The 19908-nt window shown below is 45.5% G+C and overlaps 1 protein-coding gene across 1 annotated transcript in view; it reads right to left on the reverse strand.

Moving 5' to 3' along the window:
- The window catches only part of GPR107 (G protein-coupled receptor 107), a 61603-nt gene that overhangs the window by 40492 nt on the left and 1203 nt on the right, over positions 1-19908 (reverse strand). Inside the window, exons 2-8 of the mRNA XM_008060720.2 lie at positions 18386-18436; positions 18042-18121; positions 15646-15785; positions 13515-13552; positions 9741-9797; positions 5079-5186; positions 4251-4384 (exon numbers count right to left, since the gene is read on the reverse strand). Of these exons, the coding sequence (XP_008058911.2) occupies positions 4251-4384; positions 5079-5186; positions 9741-9797; positions 13515-13552; positions 15646-15785; positions 18042-18121; positions 18386-18436 (608 nt within the window). The remainder of the gene's footprint in view (positions 1-4250; positions 4385-5078; positions 5187-9740; positions 9798-13514; positions 13553-15645; positions 15786-18041; positions 18122-18385; positions 18437-19908) is intronic.

Consider the following 19908-nt stretch of genomic DNA (forward strand, 5'->3'; position numbering starts at 1 on the left):
GTCACAAGAGGTGATGCTCAAGTGGTCTACAAGTCCTTGAAATAATCCACACCACCAAATTCAAAGAAATGCAAAATAGAGCAAGGTACCAGTTGATAGCCATCAGACTGGCAAAATTTCAGATGTGAGTCCTGGTGAGCATATGGAAGCAGGAGGCTGATGCACTTCTGGCAGAAGCAGAAACTGGTGCAGCCACACTGGAGGGCAACCAGACAGCACTTAATGAAATTAAATGAGCGTCTACCCACAGTCCAGCACACCTCCTTCTGGTACCGTGGGTCAGAGGCTGCCCAGGCTCATAGTGGATCTCAGGAGGTAGGAGGCAGGTCTTGGCCGGCTGTGTTAGCAGGGAAATGGAGGCAACCTAGGCTGTATCCATCACTAAAGAAATGGAGGCTGGCCGCAGTGGCTCAAGTCTGTCATCCCAGCACTTTGGGAGACTGAGGTGAGGGGACTGCCTGAACCCACGAGTTCAAGACCAGCCTGGGCAACTTGGTGAGACCTCGCCTCTACAACAAATCAAAAAATTAGCCGAGTGTGGTGGCACTTGCCTGTGGTTCCAGCTACTTGGAAGGCTGAGGTGGAAGAATTGCCTGAGCCCAGCAGGTAGAGGATGTAATGGCCATAAGTGTGCCACTGCACTCCAGCCTGGGCGATGGAGTGAGACTCCAACTCAAAAAAAAAGGAATGAAGTAGTGAAATGTGGTGCACAGAGCATGCAATGCTCTTAAGTAGGTAAAAAAATCAATGCACTGGTTGGGTGTAGTGGTTCATACCTATAATCCCAGCACTTTGGGAGGCTGAGGCAGGAGGAATACTTGAGACCAAGAGTTTGAGACCAGCCTGGCCAGCACAGCAAGAACTCATCTGTACAAAACAAAACAATTAGCTAGGCATAGTGGTGCAAGCCTGTAAGCCCAGCTATGCGGGAAGCAGAGGTAGGATTGCCTGAGCCCAGGAGATGGAGACTATAGTGAACTGTGATCATGCTACTATATTCCAGTCTGTGCAACAGAGTGAGACCCTGACTCAAAAAAATAAAATAAATAAATGAACTAGATGCACACACAGCCAAGTGGCCAGTCCTTAAAAAAGATATTACTGGCCAGGCTCGGTGGCTCAGCCTGTAATCCCAGCACTTTGGGAGACCGAGACGAGTGAATTGCCTGAGCCTGCGAGTTCAAGACCAGCCCAGGCAACTTGGCAAGACTTCATCTCTACAATAAATAAGAAATTAGCTGGGTCGGGTAGCGTGTGCCTGTAGTTCTGGCTACTTGGAAGGCTGAGGCGGAAGGATCGCCGGAGCCCAGCAGGTCGACACTGGAGTGGCTGTGAGTGTGTACTTCAGCCTGGTGACAGAGTGAGACTCCAACTCAAAAAAAAAAAAAAAAAAAAGATATTACCGAGCGAAAATGTACAAGAACAACATCCACAGATAGTACAGCTTATATACATTTAAAATACATGCAACGCCAATAAGTGCTACTTATTAACAAGAATATGCCAACATCCCAAACTGTAATTAAGCACACTTGCATGGCTATCCATGGCTGGGAGAGTGGAAGAGAGGACAGGAAGTAAAAAGAATAATAAACAAGAGAGGGGCCTTCACAGAGTGACAATGAGTGTGCCATGGATTGACGCATGCTCAGTTTCCGGCTCACTTCCACCCCGGTACTTTCCTGTTCCAGCACTCACCTCCTTGAAGGTCAAAAAGGAAGTCAAGGCCAGGGTAGTCTGTTACTACTGAATGGCAATGAGACGCACTCGAGGGCAGAGCCACCCCGTAAAGAGCTGTGCTCACTCACACATCCAGCAACCCTGACTTGCAGGCAATGGTTAAAACACTGATGCTGGGACAGCGACATGGCATAAAGCACAAGGCCCTGACACGCCCCTGCCCTGGGTCAGAATACAGTTCTACCCACGCTCAGAGCTGAGCGGAGCCTGAGACCCACTAGCAAGCAGACTTGGGTCCAATCTTAGCTCTTCAGGTGACGCTGGCCATGTCTCACAAAGGAGGCCAAGATCTCTGTTTCTTCCGAGACGAGCTAAGAGTCTGCGAAATGTGCCAGGTGGGCAGCCTTGCAGCACAAGCCTTAGAACACATGAACTTCTGACATAGCAGAACTACTGTAAGCCTCCTGGGAAACAGGAGGTCTGCTGTGTGTCCACCATACTCCAGCAAAGGCACAAGATGCAACTTGGACAACAGAGGCCAGCTTCACTTAACCACAGATTTAAAATTGCTACCACCCAGGTCTGTGGCTCACACCTATAATTTCAGCACTTTGGGAGGCAAAGGCAAAAGGATTGTCTGAGTCCAGGGGTTCAAGACCCGAGTCCAGGGGTTCTCGCCTGGGCAACATGGCAAGACCTCAACTCTATAATAAATAAAAAAATTAGCCAGGTATGGTGGCGCACACCTGTGGTTCCAGCTACTTGGAAGGCTGAGGCAGAAGGATCACTTGAGCCCAGCAGGTCAAGGCTACGGTGGCCATGAGCGTGCCACTGCACTCCAGCCTGGGCAACAGAATGAGACTCCTACTCGAAAAAATAATGAAATAATAAAATTGTTACCACGATTTTAAATAAGAGAGCCAGGGACAGTGACTATGGCCATGATCCAGAAAAGGAAAATTAAAATATCACTGAACACCTGGCTACTATTTTATAAGTACTTCATTCATGCACAGCAACCTGATTTGCAAAGCCCTTTCGTATACATTAATTTGGGTAGAATCAAGTAACAAATCTAGGAATCTAAGACTCTTGGAGGAAAGGTGGAGCAAATAACCACTGTCCCAGCTTTGTGGCCGAGAAGAGGCAAACAGGTAGCTGCAGTTGAAGTTTACACTTGAAATCATGTCACTGGGCGCGGTAACAAAGTGGGAGGCCAAGGCAAGAGGACTGCCTGAGCTCAGGAGTTCGAGACCAGACTGGGCAACTTGGTGAGACCTCGTCTTTACAATAAATCAAAAAACATAAGCAGGGAGTGATAGCACATGCCTATAGTTCCAGCTACTTGGAAGGATCGCCTGAGCCCAGCAGGTCGAGGCCGCAGTGGCCGTGAGAGTGCCACTGCAGTCCAACCTGGGCAACAGAGTGAGACTCTGACTCAAAAAAAAAAAAGAAAAAGAAAAGAAATCATGCCTCCTGCCTTCTAGTTCTTACTTTTCTAGTAAAGGCAAAAGTAAAACTTCCTTTTTTAAAAAAACAAACGTGTATGGTCTAAATGTGTAGGACTCTTTCTTTCTTAGTAACTGGTAAGTTACTATCTGCCTGATAATCTAGTCCAAACACGATTATGTGGGCCCTTCACAAGTAAACAAGACACTCTTCCCATCTGGGGGTGTAAAGGGCATTACAACAAGTAGGCACCAGCAACATCCCAGCCACAGCCTGACAGACCAGACTCTGGGCAAGTCCATTAGAAGACAATCAGACCACCAGGTATTAAAGAGGTCTCAAGTTCTGCCCCAGCGCTTCAGAGAAAGGTATTTCAGGGCGCTTGCCTATTTTGTGAATGTAAGTCAAGTTATATCTCAATGCTACATTCATACACCGTCATTTACTCAGCTTAGGAGCCTTGTCATCCGACAAGTACTTCAACTCTAACTGCACATGAATATTTTGTTTTCAACATTCTTGGAGGGAAACAGAGTCCATGAGTATGCAGAGCTGCTCCCCTCAAGAACCAATACAGGAAGTTAAAGCCTCAGGGGTTTCAGAAAAAAAGGCGAAGAGCCAGGCAGATGGGCTTTGAAGAGGTTTTCTCCAGAGCCAAGCATCTGGAGGTCAATAGAGAGTCCATCCAAGCAGGCCTTGAGCCAGTGCCTTCAGTACTAAGCAGGAATGCTCTGCTCTCATCCGGGCAGTGGGTCATCATCACTGACTTCCTCTCCTGAGTAAATAGCCCAAATGGGACCCATGTGCTCTGAATCCTGGACCGTGAGGTTTCCACTATGGAAACACTTTGCTTGGACATTTTATCTTGCTTGCATATTATTGAAATATTTACATCTGCCTTCTAAACAAAACGATGTAAAGTGAACAAATACCAAGGCATGCCCACGCCTCCCACACTGCAAGGTTCGCACACAGCCTCCCTATTGTTTCAGAGGAGATGCCCTTTGAAAAGAACATGATTGCCAAGTGCCAACTCCTCCCGGGCTCTGAAGCCAACAAGGGGTGAAGGTCTATAAATCTCACACATCTAAGCTGAAGGGCTCAAGAAAGTAATAGTTTACCTTCGTTTTCGAAGGATATGAATCCAGATGGTCCCAGAAAGGAAGAAGAAAAAGGCCATAGAGATGTACAATTTGGGGAGAGGAATTTCTCCTGCTGAGAGGTAGCTGTCAGGATTCTTCTCTGTGATCTCAATCTATAACCAACATGAAATTAATTTTTATTCGTAATAGATCATCCCTTATTCAGCAATTTGGAATCTCAGCTGTTTTATTTAAGCTTAACCAAGGGAATACCAGCAGATAACAATCACATCCACATTCTTTCTTTAAAACTCAGGTAACCCACCTGAAACAACCACAATCTTAAGGTACAGGCTGAAGTGTATACACATCCTTGGGAGCTTTATACTTTCTTATTTATGACTCCTCTGATGAAGTATCTAGCCCATTGGCAGGGACATGGGTCTAGCCACATTTTTCATTACTTAAGTGTTCTTTTTTTTTTTTGAGAGAAGTCTCACTCTGTCACCCAGGCTGGAGTGCAGTGACATGCTCACAGCCACTGCAGCCTGGACCTGCTGGGCTCAGGTGATCCTTCCACCTCGGCCTTCCAAGTAGCTGGAACCACAGGCATGTGCCACCACTCTTGATTAAATTTTTTTTTAAATTTATTGTAGAGATGGGATCTTGCCAAGTGACCCAGGCTGGTCTCAAAACCCTGAGCTCAGGCAAAACTCTCGCCTCTGTCTCCAAAGTGCTGGGATGACAGGCATGAGCCACCATGCCTGGCTGCTTAAGTGTTCTGAAAACCCATTCCTATAGAGAAATAAACAGTATGCATCTGATACTGGTCAAGTCCCCGTGAAAGAGTCTCTATGCGGTACTCACATCGAGGCTGAAGGAAAGCTTGTCATTAGGCAGTTCATTCCCAAGGCATTTATGAAAATACAGACTGTAAAGGCCTTCCTGGTCATCTGTGCTGATGTTGAAGAAAAACTGAAAGTGAAGAGAAAAATCAGTTAGAGGCATCAAATCCTCCACTATATTCTTAAACCTTAGAAATAAACTATGGACAGAAGAAAGTAAAGACAGACTACTCAAATCAATCAAACGCTCCCGAAGCAGAGTCTGATGGATGATTTCTGAGTCTGTGATCCCCCCCATGTGTTCAGGCACACAGAACAGTTGACAGAGTTGTACAGGGAACAGTCATATACCTACTACCTAGCTTCTAGCAAATCAGAGCTATCTATTCAACTCACATTTTACTACACTTGTTTTATCGCCTATCTATCCAGAAGTCTGCAAAGATAGCCTAGGATGGAGTCATCCAGTTTTTTGTTGTTTTTGTTTATTTTTGAGTCAGAGTCTCAGTCTGTCACCCAGGCTGGAGTGTAGTGGCATGCTCACAGTCACCACAGCGTCGACCTGCTGAGCTCTGGCGATCCCTCCACCTCAGCTTTCCAAGTAGCTGGAACTACAGGCGTGCGCTACCACAACAGGCTATTTATTTATTTATTTATTGTAGAGACAAGGTCTCGCCAAGTTGCCCAGGCTGATCTCGAACCCACAGGCTCAGGCAATCCACTCGTCTTGGTCTTACAAACTAGGATTACAGGCTGAGTCACCGAGTCCAGTCACGTCACCCAGTTTCGAAGCCAATATGTTACCTTGCTCTTTACAGATATAAAATACTCTTTAGGGTTGGGCATGGTGGCTCACATCTGTAACCCCAACTACTAAGGAGGCTGAGGCAGGAGAATCACTTGAAGCCAAGAGTTCAAGGCAGCAGTGAACTATGATCTTGCCATTGTACTCCAGTATGAGTGACAGAATGAGACCTGAATCAAATCAAATCTCTTTACTTTTTTATTTTTATTTTTTTTGAGTTGGAGTCTCACTCTGTCGCCCAGACTGGAGCGCAGTGGCCGCTCCCGGCCACCGCAGCCTCGACCTGCTGGGCTCCGGCAATCCTTCCGCCTCAGCCTTCCGAGTAGCTGGAACTACCATGCCCGGCTAATTTTTTATTTATTGTAGAGATGAGGTCTCGCCTGCCCAGGTGGGTCTTGAACCCGCAGGCTCAGGCAATCCACTCACCTCAGCCTCCCAAAGGTGCGGGATTACAGGCTGAGCCACCGAGTCTGGCTGTTTGTCATATATTTCATGAGTTTAAATGAAGTTTAATGTAAACCAAGATAATAGATAGATACAGATAACCACAGAATTCTAAGACCATCTCATTATTCACAGTGAGTTCTAGAAAAAAAAAAGGAATCTCCCTGAAATGTATTATTTAAGGTTACATACACATAATCAGTAAACTATAAAAAAGAGTAAGGATATGATTATGACAATATTTTTCATAGTGGGGTTACTGTAGAGTTGGGAGGGACATACAGTTTCTGGGGTGCCAGCACTGTTCTACTTCTTGTCCTGGGTGGTAGTTATACAGGTGCTTGTTTATAATTATTTGCTAGACTCAATATATGTACTATGTACTCTTCCCTGTGTATACTGTACTTCACAATTTAAAAGAATGGAGAAAAAAAGACATTCAACAAGATGGAAATAAAAGACTGAGAACACTCAAGCTGAAATTATGAATTTGTTAAACTATGTCTGAAAGTCACAGTTGTCAACATGAGAGTATTTTAGTCTACTCAGGTAGCATTTAAAATTATTAAACATATTAATAACTTTTAGTTCTAAAAGACACTTAGGGACTGGGCGTGATGGCTCAAGCCTGTAAGTAATCCCAGCACTTTTGGAGGCCAAGGTGAGCTCAGGGGTTCGAGACCAGCCTGAGCAACATGGTGAGACCATGTCACTACAATAAATAAAAAAATCAGCCAGGCGTACTGATACATGACTGTGGTTCCAGCTACCCGGAAGGATGTGCTGAAAGGATTGCCTGAGCCTAGCAGGTCAAGGCTGCAGAGGGTGAGAGCATGCCATGGCACTCCTGCCTGGGAGACAGAACGAGACTCTGACTCAAAAAAATATAAACAATCAAACTTTTAGGAAGTCTAAAAAAGATGTAAAAGTTCAAAAGACACTTAAAAAAATCAACAGAACCACCATAGTTGATCAGAGTAGGCACCCGGCCCTTAAAGACCAAAACAAAATAAAAGAAAAATGTAAACTCTAGAGTTGTAATAAGCCCTGCTGGTTCCCCTCCTGCCTTTGGGTAGATAAACCATCACCCTCTTCCCTGAGTCAGACAGAAAAGCTCAAAATGATGGCTCCGTCCACACCTGGGAGGATGCTGGTAGCAAGACAGTAAGAAACCACCTCTTGCTTCTTTCTGAGGGGAACCACTTGGCCACTGCCTGCTCTGGGCCTCCCGAGAGCCCTACGGAAGGGCTGTTTCTGCTCATGACCTTGCTCAGCACACAGGCAGCCTCCCCTTGATGCTTACCCAACATAAAGCACCACCATTGACAATTGTGTGCATCCTATAACACCTTGCTTTGTGATTTAAAAAAAAAAGGCATTTCAACATTCAGAAAAATCTATTAACAAGCATTTTTTTTTCCTGAGATAGGATCTTGCTCTGCTGTCCAGGCTGGAGTGCAGTCATGCCATCGTAGTTCACGGCAGCCTCAACCTCCTGGGCTCAAGCGATCTTACCACCTCAGTCTTCCAAAGTGCTTTAATTACAGGCATGAGCCACCGCACCTTGCCTTATTAAAAAGCACTTAAAAGTAAAAGAAGCCAGGCTCGGTGGCTCAGCGTGTAATCCCGTGTTTTGGGAGGCCGAGGTGAGTGAATTGCCTGAGCCCGCGGGTTCGAGACCCGCCTGGGCAACTTGGTGAGACCTCATCTCTAAATCAAAAAATTAGCCGTGCATGGTAGCATGTAGTTCCAGCTACTTGGAAGGCTGAGGCGGAAGGATCACCGGAGCCCCAGCAGGTCGAGGCTGCAGTGGCCAGGAGCGGCCACTGGACTTCAGTCTGGGCGACAGAGTGAGACTTCAACTCAAAAAACTAAAAAATAAATAAAAGTAAAAGAGAGAAAAGCACCTTTTGTATTTTCTCAAGGATGAAGTAAAGCAAAGTAGTTAAACACATGGACCTTCGAGGCAAATAAACTTGAATCTGAATCTCGCCCTCTTAGGCAAGTTACTTCACCTCTCTGAGCCTGTTTCCTCCTCTATAAAAGAAGAATACCAGTACCTGCTTCATAGAGCTGTTGTGAGGATAAACTGAGACAGCACTGTTCATTCGCCTCCATAATTACTGGAGAGCCCATTACAGAATATGCCCAAGATAAGAAGTTTCATATACATCAGTAAGAAAGGAGAGAAAGGGGCAACCCCTCAGGTCCCTTCCTAATGTGGGCACTTTTCTATCCTCTCAGTAAATCCTAACTTCTAAAAATAAAAGAAAGGAGAGAAAGCCTCTGCCCTTAAAGGCTCCCTCTATAGGGGGGAGACAGATGTAAATGACATAAGTAGAGTACACAGCATGTTGGAGAGGAGTGTGCGAAGGAAAAGCAGGTTGGACCACATACCTCAACTAATGAAAACTAGCTAAAAAAGAGGCAGTGATTCTTATGAGCTAAGAATAAAACATTATTTGTACAGTGCTTTGAATGCACTTTTACTTTAAAAATGATCCTCATTACAACCCTGTGAGATGGGTCCTGTCATTTTTATTGTTAGATGATTAAACAGTAAGGTTCAGAAATTAAGTGAGTTGTCCAAGGTTACCCAGCTGGTAAATGGGTGCTGAGATCCAATCCAATAACCTGTTCGTGTACATACGTTGTGATGCTGCCATAAAACATTCATGTGCAGGTAATACCCATGACAGCTGAGCAGGTCACTCAAGGCCTCTGAGTCTCAGTGGACTAACTTCTAAAATTGCAGTGTCAGCCGGGCTCGGTGGCTCAGTCTGTAATCCTGTGCTTTGGGAGGCTGAGGTGAGTGCACTGCCTGAGTCCGCGGGTTCGAGACCTGCCTGGGCAACTTAGCGAGACTTCATCTCTACAATAAATCAAAACTGAGCCGGGCATGGTAGCACACATCTGTAGTTCCAGCTACTTGGAAGGCTGAGGCGGAAGGATCGCCGGAGCCCAGCAGGTCGAGGCTGCGGTGGCCAGGAGCGGCTACTACACTCCAGTCTGGGCAACAGAGTGAGACCCCAGCTCAAAATAAAATAAAATAAAATAAAATTGCAGCGTTGCCCTAAACCATCACCAAGGTCCTTTCAAGTATGGAATGCTATGCTTCCGGCATACTGCATCACAGGCAGCACGGGGGCAAAGAGGCAGAGGGGTCACAGGAAAAACTAGGCAGAACTGAGATGCAATCTGGGCCTTGTCACTTACACTAGACAATCACAAAGTTACTTATTCTCGGAGACTTATGATTTGGTAAGTGGGTATGCAATAATACCTACCTTGTAGGTTTGTTATCAAGAAACTACAGTATTCAAGTGACATGCATAGCCTAAGTTATTATTCCTAAATTTAGAATGTCATTAAAACATCAACCTTTTACATGGTAGACAGAAATTCTATAAAGCTTTACTCAAAGAGGATACATACCTGAAATGAAACTGTCCCATCGTTATTATGAACAGAAAAGGATTTCTCTCCCATTGCCTGAAAAGACATAACAATCTGTTTGAGGATGATACTGGTGAAAAAGCATGTAGTTAAAAGTAAAACTATGGCCAGGCGCAGTGTCTCAAGCCTGTAATCCCAGCACTTTAGGAGGCCAAAGCGAGAGGATTGCCTGAGCTCAGGGGTTCAAGATCAGCCTGGGCAACCTGGTGAGACCTTATCTCTACAATTAAGCAAAAAATTAGCTGAGCATGGTAGCACATGCCTATAATTCCAGCTACTTGGAAGGCTGAGGCAGAAGGATCACCTGAGCCCAGCAAGTTGGGGCTGTGGTGGCTGTGAGCGTGCCACTTGCACTCCAGCCTCGGCGACAGAGTAAGACGCCAACTCAAAAAACAAAACAAAACAAAACAAAAACAATAAAACTAATTTAATACACAAAATGACACAAAGAATTCTTCTTAAATTCTAAATTTGCTGACCTTCAAAAGCTCTTTGAAGATCAGTCTGGGGAACATAGTGAGACCTCGTCTCTACAAAAAATTAAAAAATTAGACAAGTGTGGCCCAGCTACTCAGGAAGCTGAGGCAGAAGGATTGCCGGAGTCCAGGAGGTTGAGGCTGTGATGAGCTGATCATGCCACTGCACTCTAGCCTGGGCGACTGAGTGAGACCCCAACTCGAAAAAATAAATTTTAAAAAGGCACAGTTTAGGCTGGGCACAATGGCTCACATTTATAATCCCAACATTTTGAGAAGTCAAGGCAAGAGGACTGTCTGTGCCCAGGGGTTCAAGGCCAGCCTGGGCAACCGGGCCAGAACTTGTCTCTACAATAAATAAAAACATTAGCTGGGCGTGGCAGTATGTGTCTCCAGCTACACGGGAGGCGGAAGCAGAAGGAGGCTGAGGCCGTGGCAAGCTGTGATCGTGCTACTGTACTCCAGCCTGGGTGACAGAGTAAGAGTTCAACTTGAGAAAGAAAAAAAAAGCTCCCTGAAACAGAATTCACACTGTACTCCAGCCTGGGTGAAAAAACGAGACTCTGGCTCAATAAATAAATAAATAAATAAAATTCACCATCCTTTCAAGATATCCAAAATCACCTTTGAAGAGAATGGCCATTCTTCTTCACCGGCTTCCTTTTCCTCGGCCCTCTCTTCTGTCTCCCTGCTAGCCCCCACCCTTCCCTCCCTCGCCCCAAATCTTCCTGCTGGGGTGCTTCTTGACTCTTGACACTCCAGCAAGACTGAGGATGCTCACCCAGGCCACATGCTGACACATCCCCTGAACTCCGCTTCTGACTTAAAATGACCAAAGTATTGCCATTTGTACAATGAACGAATACAAAGCAACAAAAATACAGGAACGATTGGTACATGCAACAACACAGATAACTCATAGAAATTATGCAAAATACAAGAACACAAAGTGCTGCAAGATTCACTCATATGAAGTTCTATAAAACGAATCCAGACTACAGTGAAAGCTCAGTGGAACAGGATTACAAAAGGGCAGAAGAACTTCAGGGGTGATGGATATGTTCATTCTCTGGCTTGACTGATAAGTCAAACCTTTCAAATTGTTGCTTAAAATATGCACAGTTTAAGCCGGGCTCGGTGGCTCAGCCTGTAATCCTGTGCCTTTGGGAGACTGAGGTGAGTGGATTGCCTGAGCCCGCGAGTTTGAGACCCGCCTGGGCAGCGAGACCTCATCTCTACAATAAAATCAAAAAATTAGCCGGATGTGGTAGTGCGCGCCTGTAATTCCGGCTACTTGGAAGGCTGAGGCGGAAGGATCGCCGGAGCCCAGCAGGTCGAGGCTGCAGCGGCCGGAAATGGCCACTGCACTCCAGTCTGGGCGACAGAGGGAGACTCCAACTCAAAAAAAAAAAAAAAAGCACAATTTATTGTATGTCAATTACATCTCAACCAAGATGTTAAAGCAAAACATTGCCATTTGGATACCCCCTCAGTGAAAAATCAAGCTATCACAAGCCAAAATTTCCAATTTTCCTCCTTCCGGTATTTCTAGCATCCACTCCTCTGCTACTCTCTCTCCTCCCACCACCCTAACTGGTCTCCCAGATGGATCCCTCATTTTACACTCCAAGGCTCTTCTCTAGACCAGATCCTCATTACGCTAAACCTGTGTTATCACAACAGTGATGGTCCCTCTAATGTCACTCTCTCTCTCTCCAAGGCTGCCTACACATTACTGTCAGGTGATGATCTTCAGGCCAGGTGTGGTGGCTCACGCCTGTAATCCCAGCACTTTGGGCGGCCAAGGTGGGAGCACCACTTGAGCCAGGAATTTGAGACTAGCTTAGGCAATACAGCGAGACCTCTCACCGCTACAAAAAATTTAAAAATTAGCTGGGTATTTTGGCACATGCCCGTAGTCCCACCTCTTGGGGATGCTCAGGCAAGAGGATCACTTGAACTCAGGAGGTCGAGGCTGCAGTGAGTCATTACTGTGCCACGGACTCTAGCCTAGGTGACCAGAGTGAGACCCTGTCTTGAAAAGAAGTAAAATAATAAAAAAATATTAAAATAAAAAAGAATGAGCCGGGCTCGGTGGCTCAGCCTGTAATCCTGCACCTTTGGGAGGCTGAGGTGAGTGGATTGCCAGAGCCCGCGGGTTCGAGACCCGCCTGGGCAGCAAGACCTCATCGCTACAATAAATCAAAAATCAGCCGGGCATGGTAGCGCATGCCTGTAATTCCGGCTACTCGGAAGGCTGAGGCGGAAGGATCGCCAGAGCCCGGCAGGTCGAGGCTGCGGTGGCCAGAAGCGGCCACTGCACTCCAGTCTGGGCGACAGAGTGAGACTCCAACTCAAAAAAATAAAAAAATAATAAATAAATAAATAAAAAAGAATGTGCTCTTCAATAAACACTACTTCTGTCACATTCTTTTCTGATTAGGAACTCATGGCAACTTCCTGATGCCCGCACATCAATTCCTTCTATTGCCTGGCCCTGTGTTATCTAAGCTCTTTCTCTCTGCTTCCAAATATGTGCCTTTTACTCCCAACAGGCCGGTGCCCAGGATCATCACATACATTCCCACTGTCCAGTCTTTGCCACGGCACTCTTCATCCACATCCTTCTTCGCCACTGCCTGACCACACTCCAAGCTCAGCCCCAGCAACACTTCCTCCCAGAGGGCTCTCGAGGGGCTTCCCCTCCTCTCACTGCTGGCACCTTAGCATTCAACTCTCCTTTCTAATGTTTCCGTATGTCAACACTGCAGTCCCAAAGAGGAGGCTACTCCCTGTAGGTTAGACCTGCACACACATAGCCAGCCCTCCAGAGCACAGGTTCCACATCTGGGGGGTGAGCCAACCGTGGGCAAAAAATATTCAAAAGCTAAACGAAGAAGTGGACTGAACCCACCAAAGATCAAAGGAGTCCAAAAAACAAACTAAAAACAATAAAACAAAAAGAAACAACACTAACTTAAAAGCAACACAGTATAACAACTACTTACAGAGCATTTACATTGTATTAGGTATCCTAAGGATTCCAGAGATGATTTAAAGTATATAGGAGGGTTTAAATCATGTAGGTTATATGCAACTACTAATCCATATTAAAGAAGAGAAACCACGCCCTGTGGACACCAAGAAATGACTGCATATGGACTGTGTATGTGCCTGTATGTACATACATTAATACACACACATACAAGTACACACAACACACATACCTCCATACATGACCAGCAAAGCTGAGCACAGGTGGGTGGTTAGTTCTTACCTTGGAATCCACTGTACTTCTTTTGGACTTTCTGCTGTCTAGAAGCAGAAACATTCACGAGATATTACTGTATGCTTCCATATACATATGTATATACACACACATATACATTACAGTATCATTTTATAAGGCTCCAGCTTGTATAACATCAAATAATTAAAACAAACAGACCAAAAAAAAAAAATCTCATGGACTGCCATCTCCTTGGGTCCCAAAACATAATTCTTGAGGGGCAGAAGCAGCAAATCAGAAACTCTTCTATTTAAGTGGCATCTAGTAAATGGTAACACTAGCAGCAGGGGAACTCATTTCTGAATACTACAGTGTACATTATTGTCAGAGACGCCACTGGAATGACTTTCCTGATTTTCTAAGTAATCAGGCTTGAAAAGTAATCATTTTTAAAAAGCATATATATGAGATTTCTTTACACACATGGAAAATCAAGAGCAAGTAACATTAGTATAATGCATACTTTTTTCCCCTACAACAAGAAGTATTAAGATTGCTAGTGGCTTCTTTCATAAAACAGAGTGGGCCTCTGTGTCTTATTTTTATTTAAGATACTCCTCATGGGGAAGACAGGATTTCAAGCTCCCTGCAGGAAGGTTCAGAATAAAAAGAAGGAAAAGATTATTTTCTGCCCAAAACATGATTACGTGAGCACAAGAAACCCAAGGCAAACAGGAGATGGTGCACATATATTATACTACACCATCACATGAAGGTAGTGTTTCTGTGTAACTTCTAATTGAGGCCAAGCTTTGACAAGCTGAGAAAAAATTGTATAAATAATATAATCAGTAGCAAATTATCTGTAGAGAATTCATATAAATCATTAGATGAAGCTGACAGTTAATAAAAGATGTGACAGATATAAATTGATTAATTAACATATGGATAACAGGAATATCTTTTTGGCCTTTCATTTAATGATTTTTTTTTTTTTTTGAGTTCAAGTCTCACTCTGTCGCCCAGACTGGAGTGCAGTGGCCGCTCCCAGCCACCTCAGCCTCAACCTGCTGGGCTCTGGCGATCCTTCCGCCTCAGCCTTTCAAGTAGCTGGAACCATAGGCGCGTGCTACCGTGCCCGGCTAATTTTTTGATTTGTTGTAGAGATGAGGTCTCGCCAAGTTGCCCAGGTGGGTCGCAAACCCACGGGCTCAAGCAATCCACTCACCTCAGTCTCCCAAGGCACGGAATTACAGGCTGAGCCACCAAGCCCGGGTTGACTTTTTTTTTTTTTTTTGAGTCAGAGTCTCACTGTCGCCAGGCTGGAGTGCAGTGGCACAATCATTGCTCACTGCAACCTTGGCCTCCTGGGTTCAGGAGATTCTTCTGCCTTAGCCTCCAAATTAGCTGGGACTACAGATTCAATTTTTTTGTTTTTTAGAGACAAGGTCTCACTATGTTGCTCAGGCTGGCCTTGAACTCCTAGGCTGAAGCAATCCTCTCGCTGCAGCCTCCCAAAGTGCTAGGTTTCATAGGTTAGGTTTTTTAGAACAGTATTGGCTAAGATATGGTAATGTACACACACTTTATATATTTCTGATAGTACATTTCACAGAAGTCTTTTGGAAAGGAATTTGAAAATACGTATCAATATTCTCAAAAGTATTCATACAGCCTTTGAATCAGAAACTGCAATTCTGGAAACCCATGCTAAAGAAAGTTCTATATATGAAAAATTCTATGCATAAAGAAGTGCAGTGTAGCAATGTTCGTAATAGCATTAAAACAGAAATGTGTCTCCTTAAGGGGAAAGTTTGAGCAAGTTAGAGCATCCCCTTAGCAGAACATACGATAGGCATGAAATAGGTTCAAGTTAAATAAACAGGCATACACAGGAAATTACAAACAACTGAATTTTAAAAACCAAGTGTTTCAGACACAGCTTGTAAGAAAACATAAGTCACTAACATCCTAACACCGGGAACACAGAGAAATGACTGCTCTGTTTCCATTCTTGCCACAGTTTCTACATGTTTCTTCAATGCTTGCATATTTCTGCATAACTTCCAAAATATGATAGTGTTGAGTCAACAACAGATCACGTTTGCTCTTACTTAGGTCCAAAAAAGATCTACAGAGCAGGGCAGCAAGCATGAGGCTAGTCTCTGCTTTGGCTTACCTTGCTTTTTCTGAGTCTGCTTGCCTGCGGAGTCAGGGTTTGCGACAGACTCCTGGCTCTGCCCAAGGGCTTTCTCATCCTTGCTGAAGATGATCTGGGGTAATTGGATCCCGGCTTCTGGTGGAGACTTTATTTTTACCCTACATTCAGATAAGACAGAAGGAAAAGGGTTCAAAGTGGTGCTCCCGGCCATGTACTCAGTGCTGCAGGCTAGGCACTGTGCCCCGCTCACGTAGTCCTTGTGACAGCTTACAAAGCAGATCCTATCACCCACATTTTACAGATACCAAAACAGGCTCAGAAAAGGAAGCTAGGCTAGGAGGGAGCTGGGTGAGGACACAGGCAGCCCCATTCCAAAGCCTGAGTTCTCAGCAACCACATGATTTTGCTGCACAGATGTCTCCTATGTAGCCTTCAAATGCTTTGCAAGCCACAAGGGAACTGAAACAAAGTAAACCTCAGGAAGAGGTTACACTGAAGTCCAGAGGGACAAAGGGGCTGTGGGCACTGTCGGCTGCCTGTCTCTTAGTCATTTCCAACTCTCCGCCTTTTTTTTTTCCTGAGTTGGAGTGCAGTGCCACACTTACTCCACACACTCACGTGCCCAAGCCCACAGGTTCGAGACCAGCCTGGGCAACAAGGTGAGACCTCGTCTCTACAATAAATCAAAAAATTTGCTGGGCATGGTGATGCATGCCTGTAGTTCCAGCTACCTGGGAGGCTAAAGTGGAAAGATCACCCAAGCCCAATAGGTTGAGGGTATAGTGGCCATGAGTATGCTACTGCAATGCAGCCCGGACGAGAGAGTGAGACTCTGACTGAAAAAAAAAAAAGCAATTCTGCTCAGGCTCACTCCTGTAATTCCAGCATTTTGGGAGGCCAAGGTAAGAGAACTGCTTGAGCTCTGAGGTTCAAGACCAGCCTGGGAAACGTGGCAAGATCTTATCTCTACAATAAATTAAAAAATTAGCCAGGTGTGGCAGCATACACCTGTGGCTCCAGTCACTTGGAAGGCTTGGGTGGAAGGATCACCTGAGCTCAGCAGGTCAAGGCTGCGGTGGCCATGAGTGTGCCACTGCACTCCAGCCTGGGCAAGAGAGTGAGACTCTAACTCACAAAAACAAATAAATAAAAATTACACCCAAAGTGACAAAGTAGAAATGTGCAGAACTTGAAAACACAAAGTCAGTCAGGTATGTTGGCTCACACCTGTAATCCCAGGACTTTGGGAGGCCGAGGTGAGAGGACTGCCTGAGTCCAGGAGTTCGAGACCAGCCTGGGTAACCTGGCAAGACCTTGTTTCTATGATAAACAAAAGAAATATTAGGCTGGGCTCGGTGGCTCAGTCTGTAATCCCAGTACTTTGGGAGGCCAAGGCGAGTGGATTGCCTGAGCCCGTGGGTTCAAGACCCGCCCAGGCAACTTGGCGAGATCTCATCTCTACAATAAATAAAAAATTAGCCAGGTGTGGTAGTGCACACCTGTAGTTCCTTCTACTTGGAAGGTTGAGGAGGAAGAATTGCCGGAGCCCAGCGGGTCGAGGCTGCCGTGGCTGGCCATGCCACTGCCCTCCAGTCTGGGCAATGGAGTGGGACTCCGACTCAAAAAAAAAAAAAAGAAAAAGAAAAATTAGCCAGGCATGGTAGTGCATGCCTGTAGTTCTAATTACTTGGAAGGCTAAGGTGGAAGGACTGCCTGAGCCCAGCAGGTAGAGCTGCAGTGGCCACGAGCATGCCACTGCACTCTAACCTGGGTGACAGAGTGAGACTCCAGCTCAAAACAAAACAAAACAAAACACACAAAGTCCCATAATTCACCTAAGTGCCAAGGTTTTTAAAAGAACTGCCAGAAATCCTCACCAAAAGTTTTATGAGACAGATATTATCATTACTAGGTAGACAAGGACACTGAGGCCCAGGGTCATACCTGGTCCTGTTTCTTACTATGTCCCCCTCCAATTGCATTCTCTATCAACAATGGACTCTACCCACTGAATGAATGGTGTTACTTCGTGCCACTCTGCCTTTGCATAGACTGTTCCCTCTACCTGGAATGATATTTCCTGTTTTATTCATCTGGAAAAAGCCAACTCCCTGGAAGGCTGCATGAGCCTGCACTAACCGAAGCCTTCTCTTCCCCTCCACAGTCCATGCTCCTCCCGCCCCTTCTCAACTTGGCTGTGACCATTCGTGCTGCCGTCCTGTGCCCCCACTAGCCTAAGCAAGACTTAACACTCCTCAAGGCCGGGGCCTCCTTGGTCTCTCCCTCACCTTGGTTTTGGTCTCCAGCGCGCAGCAGAGCGTTGATGTGGCAGTCACCCACGGAATGCTAGTGGACTACTAAATTCTCCCCAACTCCACCTAGAACCACACTGAAGGAACACCGGAATTACTTACTCACTTCTGGAGATGTCTAGGATTAGAAGGGTAACAGAGACAGACCGTTTCTTTAAAATACAGTAATTGACATCTTCATCCTGAGAAAGAATCAATTGTACATCATCTTATTTCTTTTTTTTTTTACCATCTTATTCCATCACGCTAGATAAGAGCACAAGCATTCAGGTACAAGGCAAGTGAGTGGCTGCACTCCATTCCCAACAATAACCAACTGTGGGTGCTGAGACGAGCCTGGAAGTCAACGCGGCCACCATCTCCAGCAAGTCGCGCTGCAGAAAGTACGGTATTCCCACCCAATGGCCAGGGCTCAAGCCAAGACAGGTCCTGCATCCAACACTTACCAGGTAGGAAGAAAAGCCATCATTCTTCGTCCGGTCTAGGCTGAACCCAATCTGAGGGAGAATAAGAAGAGTGAGGTAAATGTTCACAAAACTGTCCACAGCTTGCTAGCTTTCTCAAAGAACAGAAAAAGTGATTCTTCTGTCTGGCTTCCTCTCAGTTTTCCCATCATTCATTTTGTAAAAAGGTAATACTCGCTCAATTAAAATCACTCATGACTAGAACTATTCAAGAACTACAACTTAAATGTTAAAAGTGAAACTAAGCCGGGCTCGGTGGCTCAGCCTGTCATCCCGCGCCTTTGGGAGGCTGAGGTGAGTGGATTGCCTGAGCCCACGGGTTCGAGACCCACCTGGGCAGCGAGACCTCATCTCTACAATAAATCAAAAAATCAGCTGGGCGTGGTAGTGTATGCCTGTAATTCCGGCTACTTGGAAGGCTGAGGCGGAAGGATCGCCGGAGCCCGGCAGGTCGAGGCTGCGGTGACCGGGAGCGGCCACTGCACTCCAGTCTGGGCGACAGAGTGAGACTCCAACTCAAAAAAATAAAAAAAAAAAGTGATAATAGTATTGATTGACTCCACCTCTGTTGATGATGGGCATGAAATTTTCTCTCCTCCTTTTAGGCATGAATTCAATTTTTCTAACATTCAGGGTCTTAACAAGCTTTGGCAGTCATCATATAAGTTCTACTAATCTTTGGTTAATTGTGTTCTTTCATTTCTCTTACTGTGTGTTTACACAACAAGATACATCTATTTCTCAGTCTAGTTGTGGTTACTGGCCTTCAGGATAGTACCCATGACCATCATCTCATGGTATCTTTGTCTTTGTATAGTCCCCTCCATCCTGACACAAGACTAGACTGTGCGATAATAGAACAGGACAATGGTGGTGTTGTGTGTCTTCCAAAGCTAAGCCATCAAAGCTATTCCAGCTTCTGCTGTGGCCTCTTGAATTGCTTGCTCTGGGGGATGCCAGCCCCATGCTTTAATGCCATTCAAGCAGCCCCATAAAGGAGTCTGTGGAGAGAAACCCCCTTGCTAACCATGCGACTGAGAGGACTGCAGCCCTGGCTGACATCTGACTGTGACCTCAAAAGAGACCCTGAGCCTGACTCACTCAGACAAGCTACTCCCAAATTCTTGACCCACAGAAGCTGTGAGGGAGAATATGAATCTATCATTGTTCTAAGCCACTAAATGTGAAGACATTTGTAACACAGCAAGAGTCACTAACACATGAGTCCTTGAGCTCCTAGTTTTAATATAGTTAAAGATTGGACAGGAAATATTGAAGTAAGTAGAATGGAAAGGGTTAGCATTTTTAGCTGTACTTAAAAAATAAATGCTTCCAGGAGCTTTTCTGGCCTGAAGATCTTTTCTTAAGCCATGCACAATCACAGGACTTCTTACCACATGCAGAGGGAAATCTTTCTGCCCTTAAAACTCATCAGAAGCCGGGCTCGGTGGCTCAGCCTGTAATCCGCGCCTTTGGGAGGCTGAAGTGAGTGGATTGCCTGAGCC

Source organism: Carlito syrichta, unplaced genomic scaffold, assembly GCF_000164805.1.
Source record: "Carlito syrichta isolate Samal-C Ts95f unplaced genomic scaffold, Tarsius_syrichta-2.0.1 Scaffold304709, whole genome shotgun sequence".
Lineage (NCBI taxonomy): Eukaryota > Metazoa > Chordata > Mammalia > Primates > Tarsiidae > Carlito > Carlito syrichta.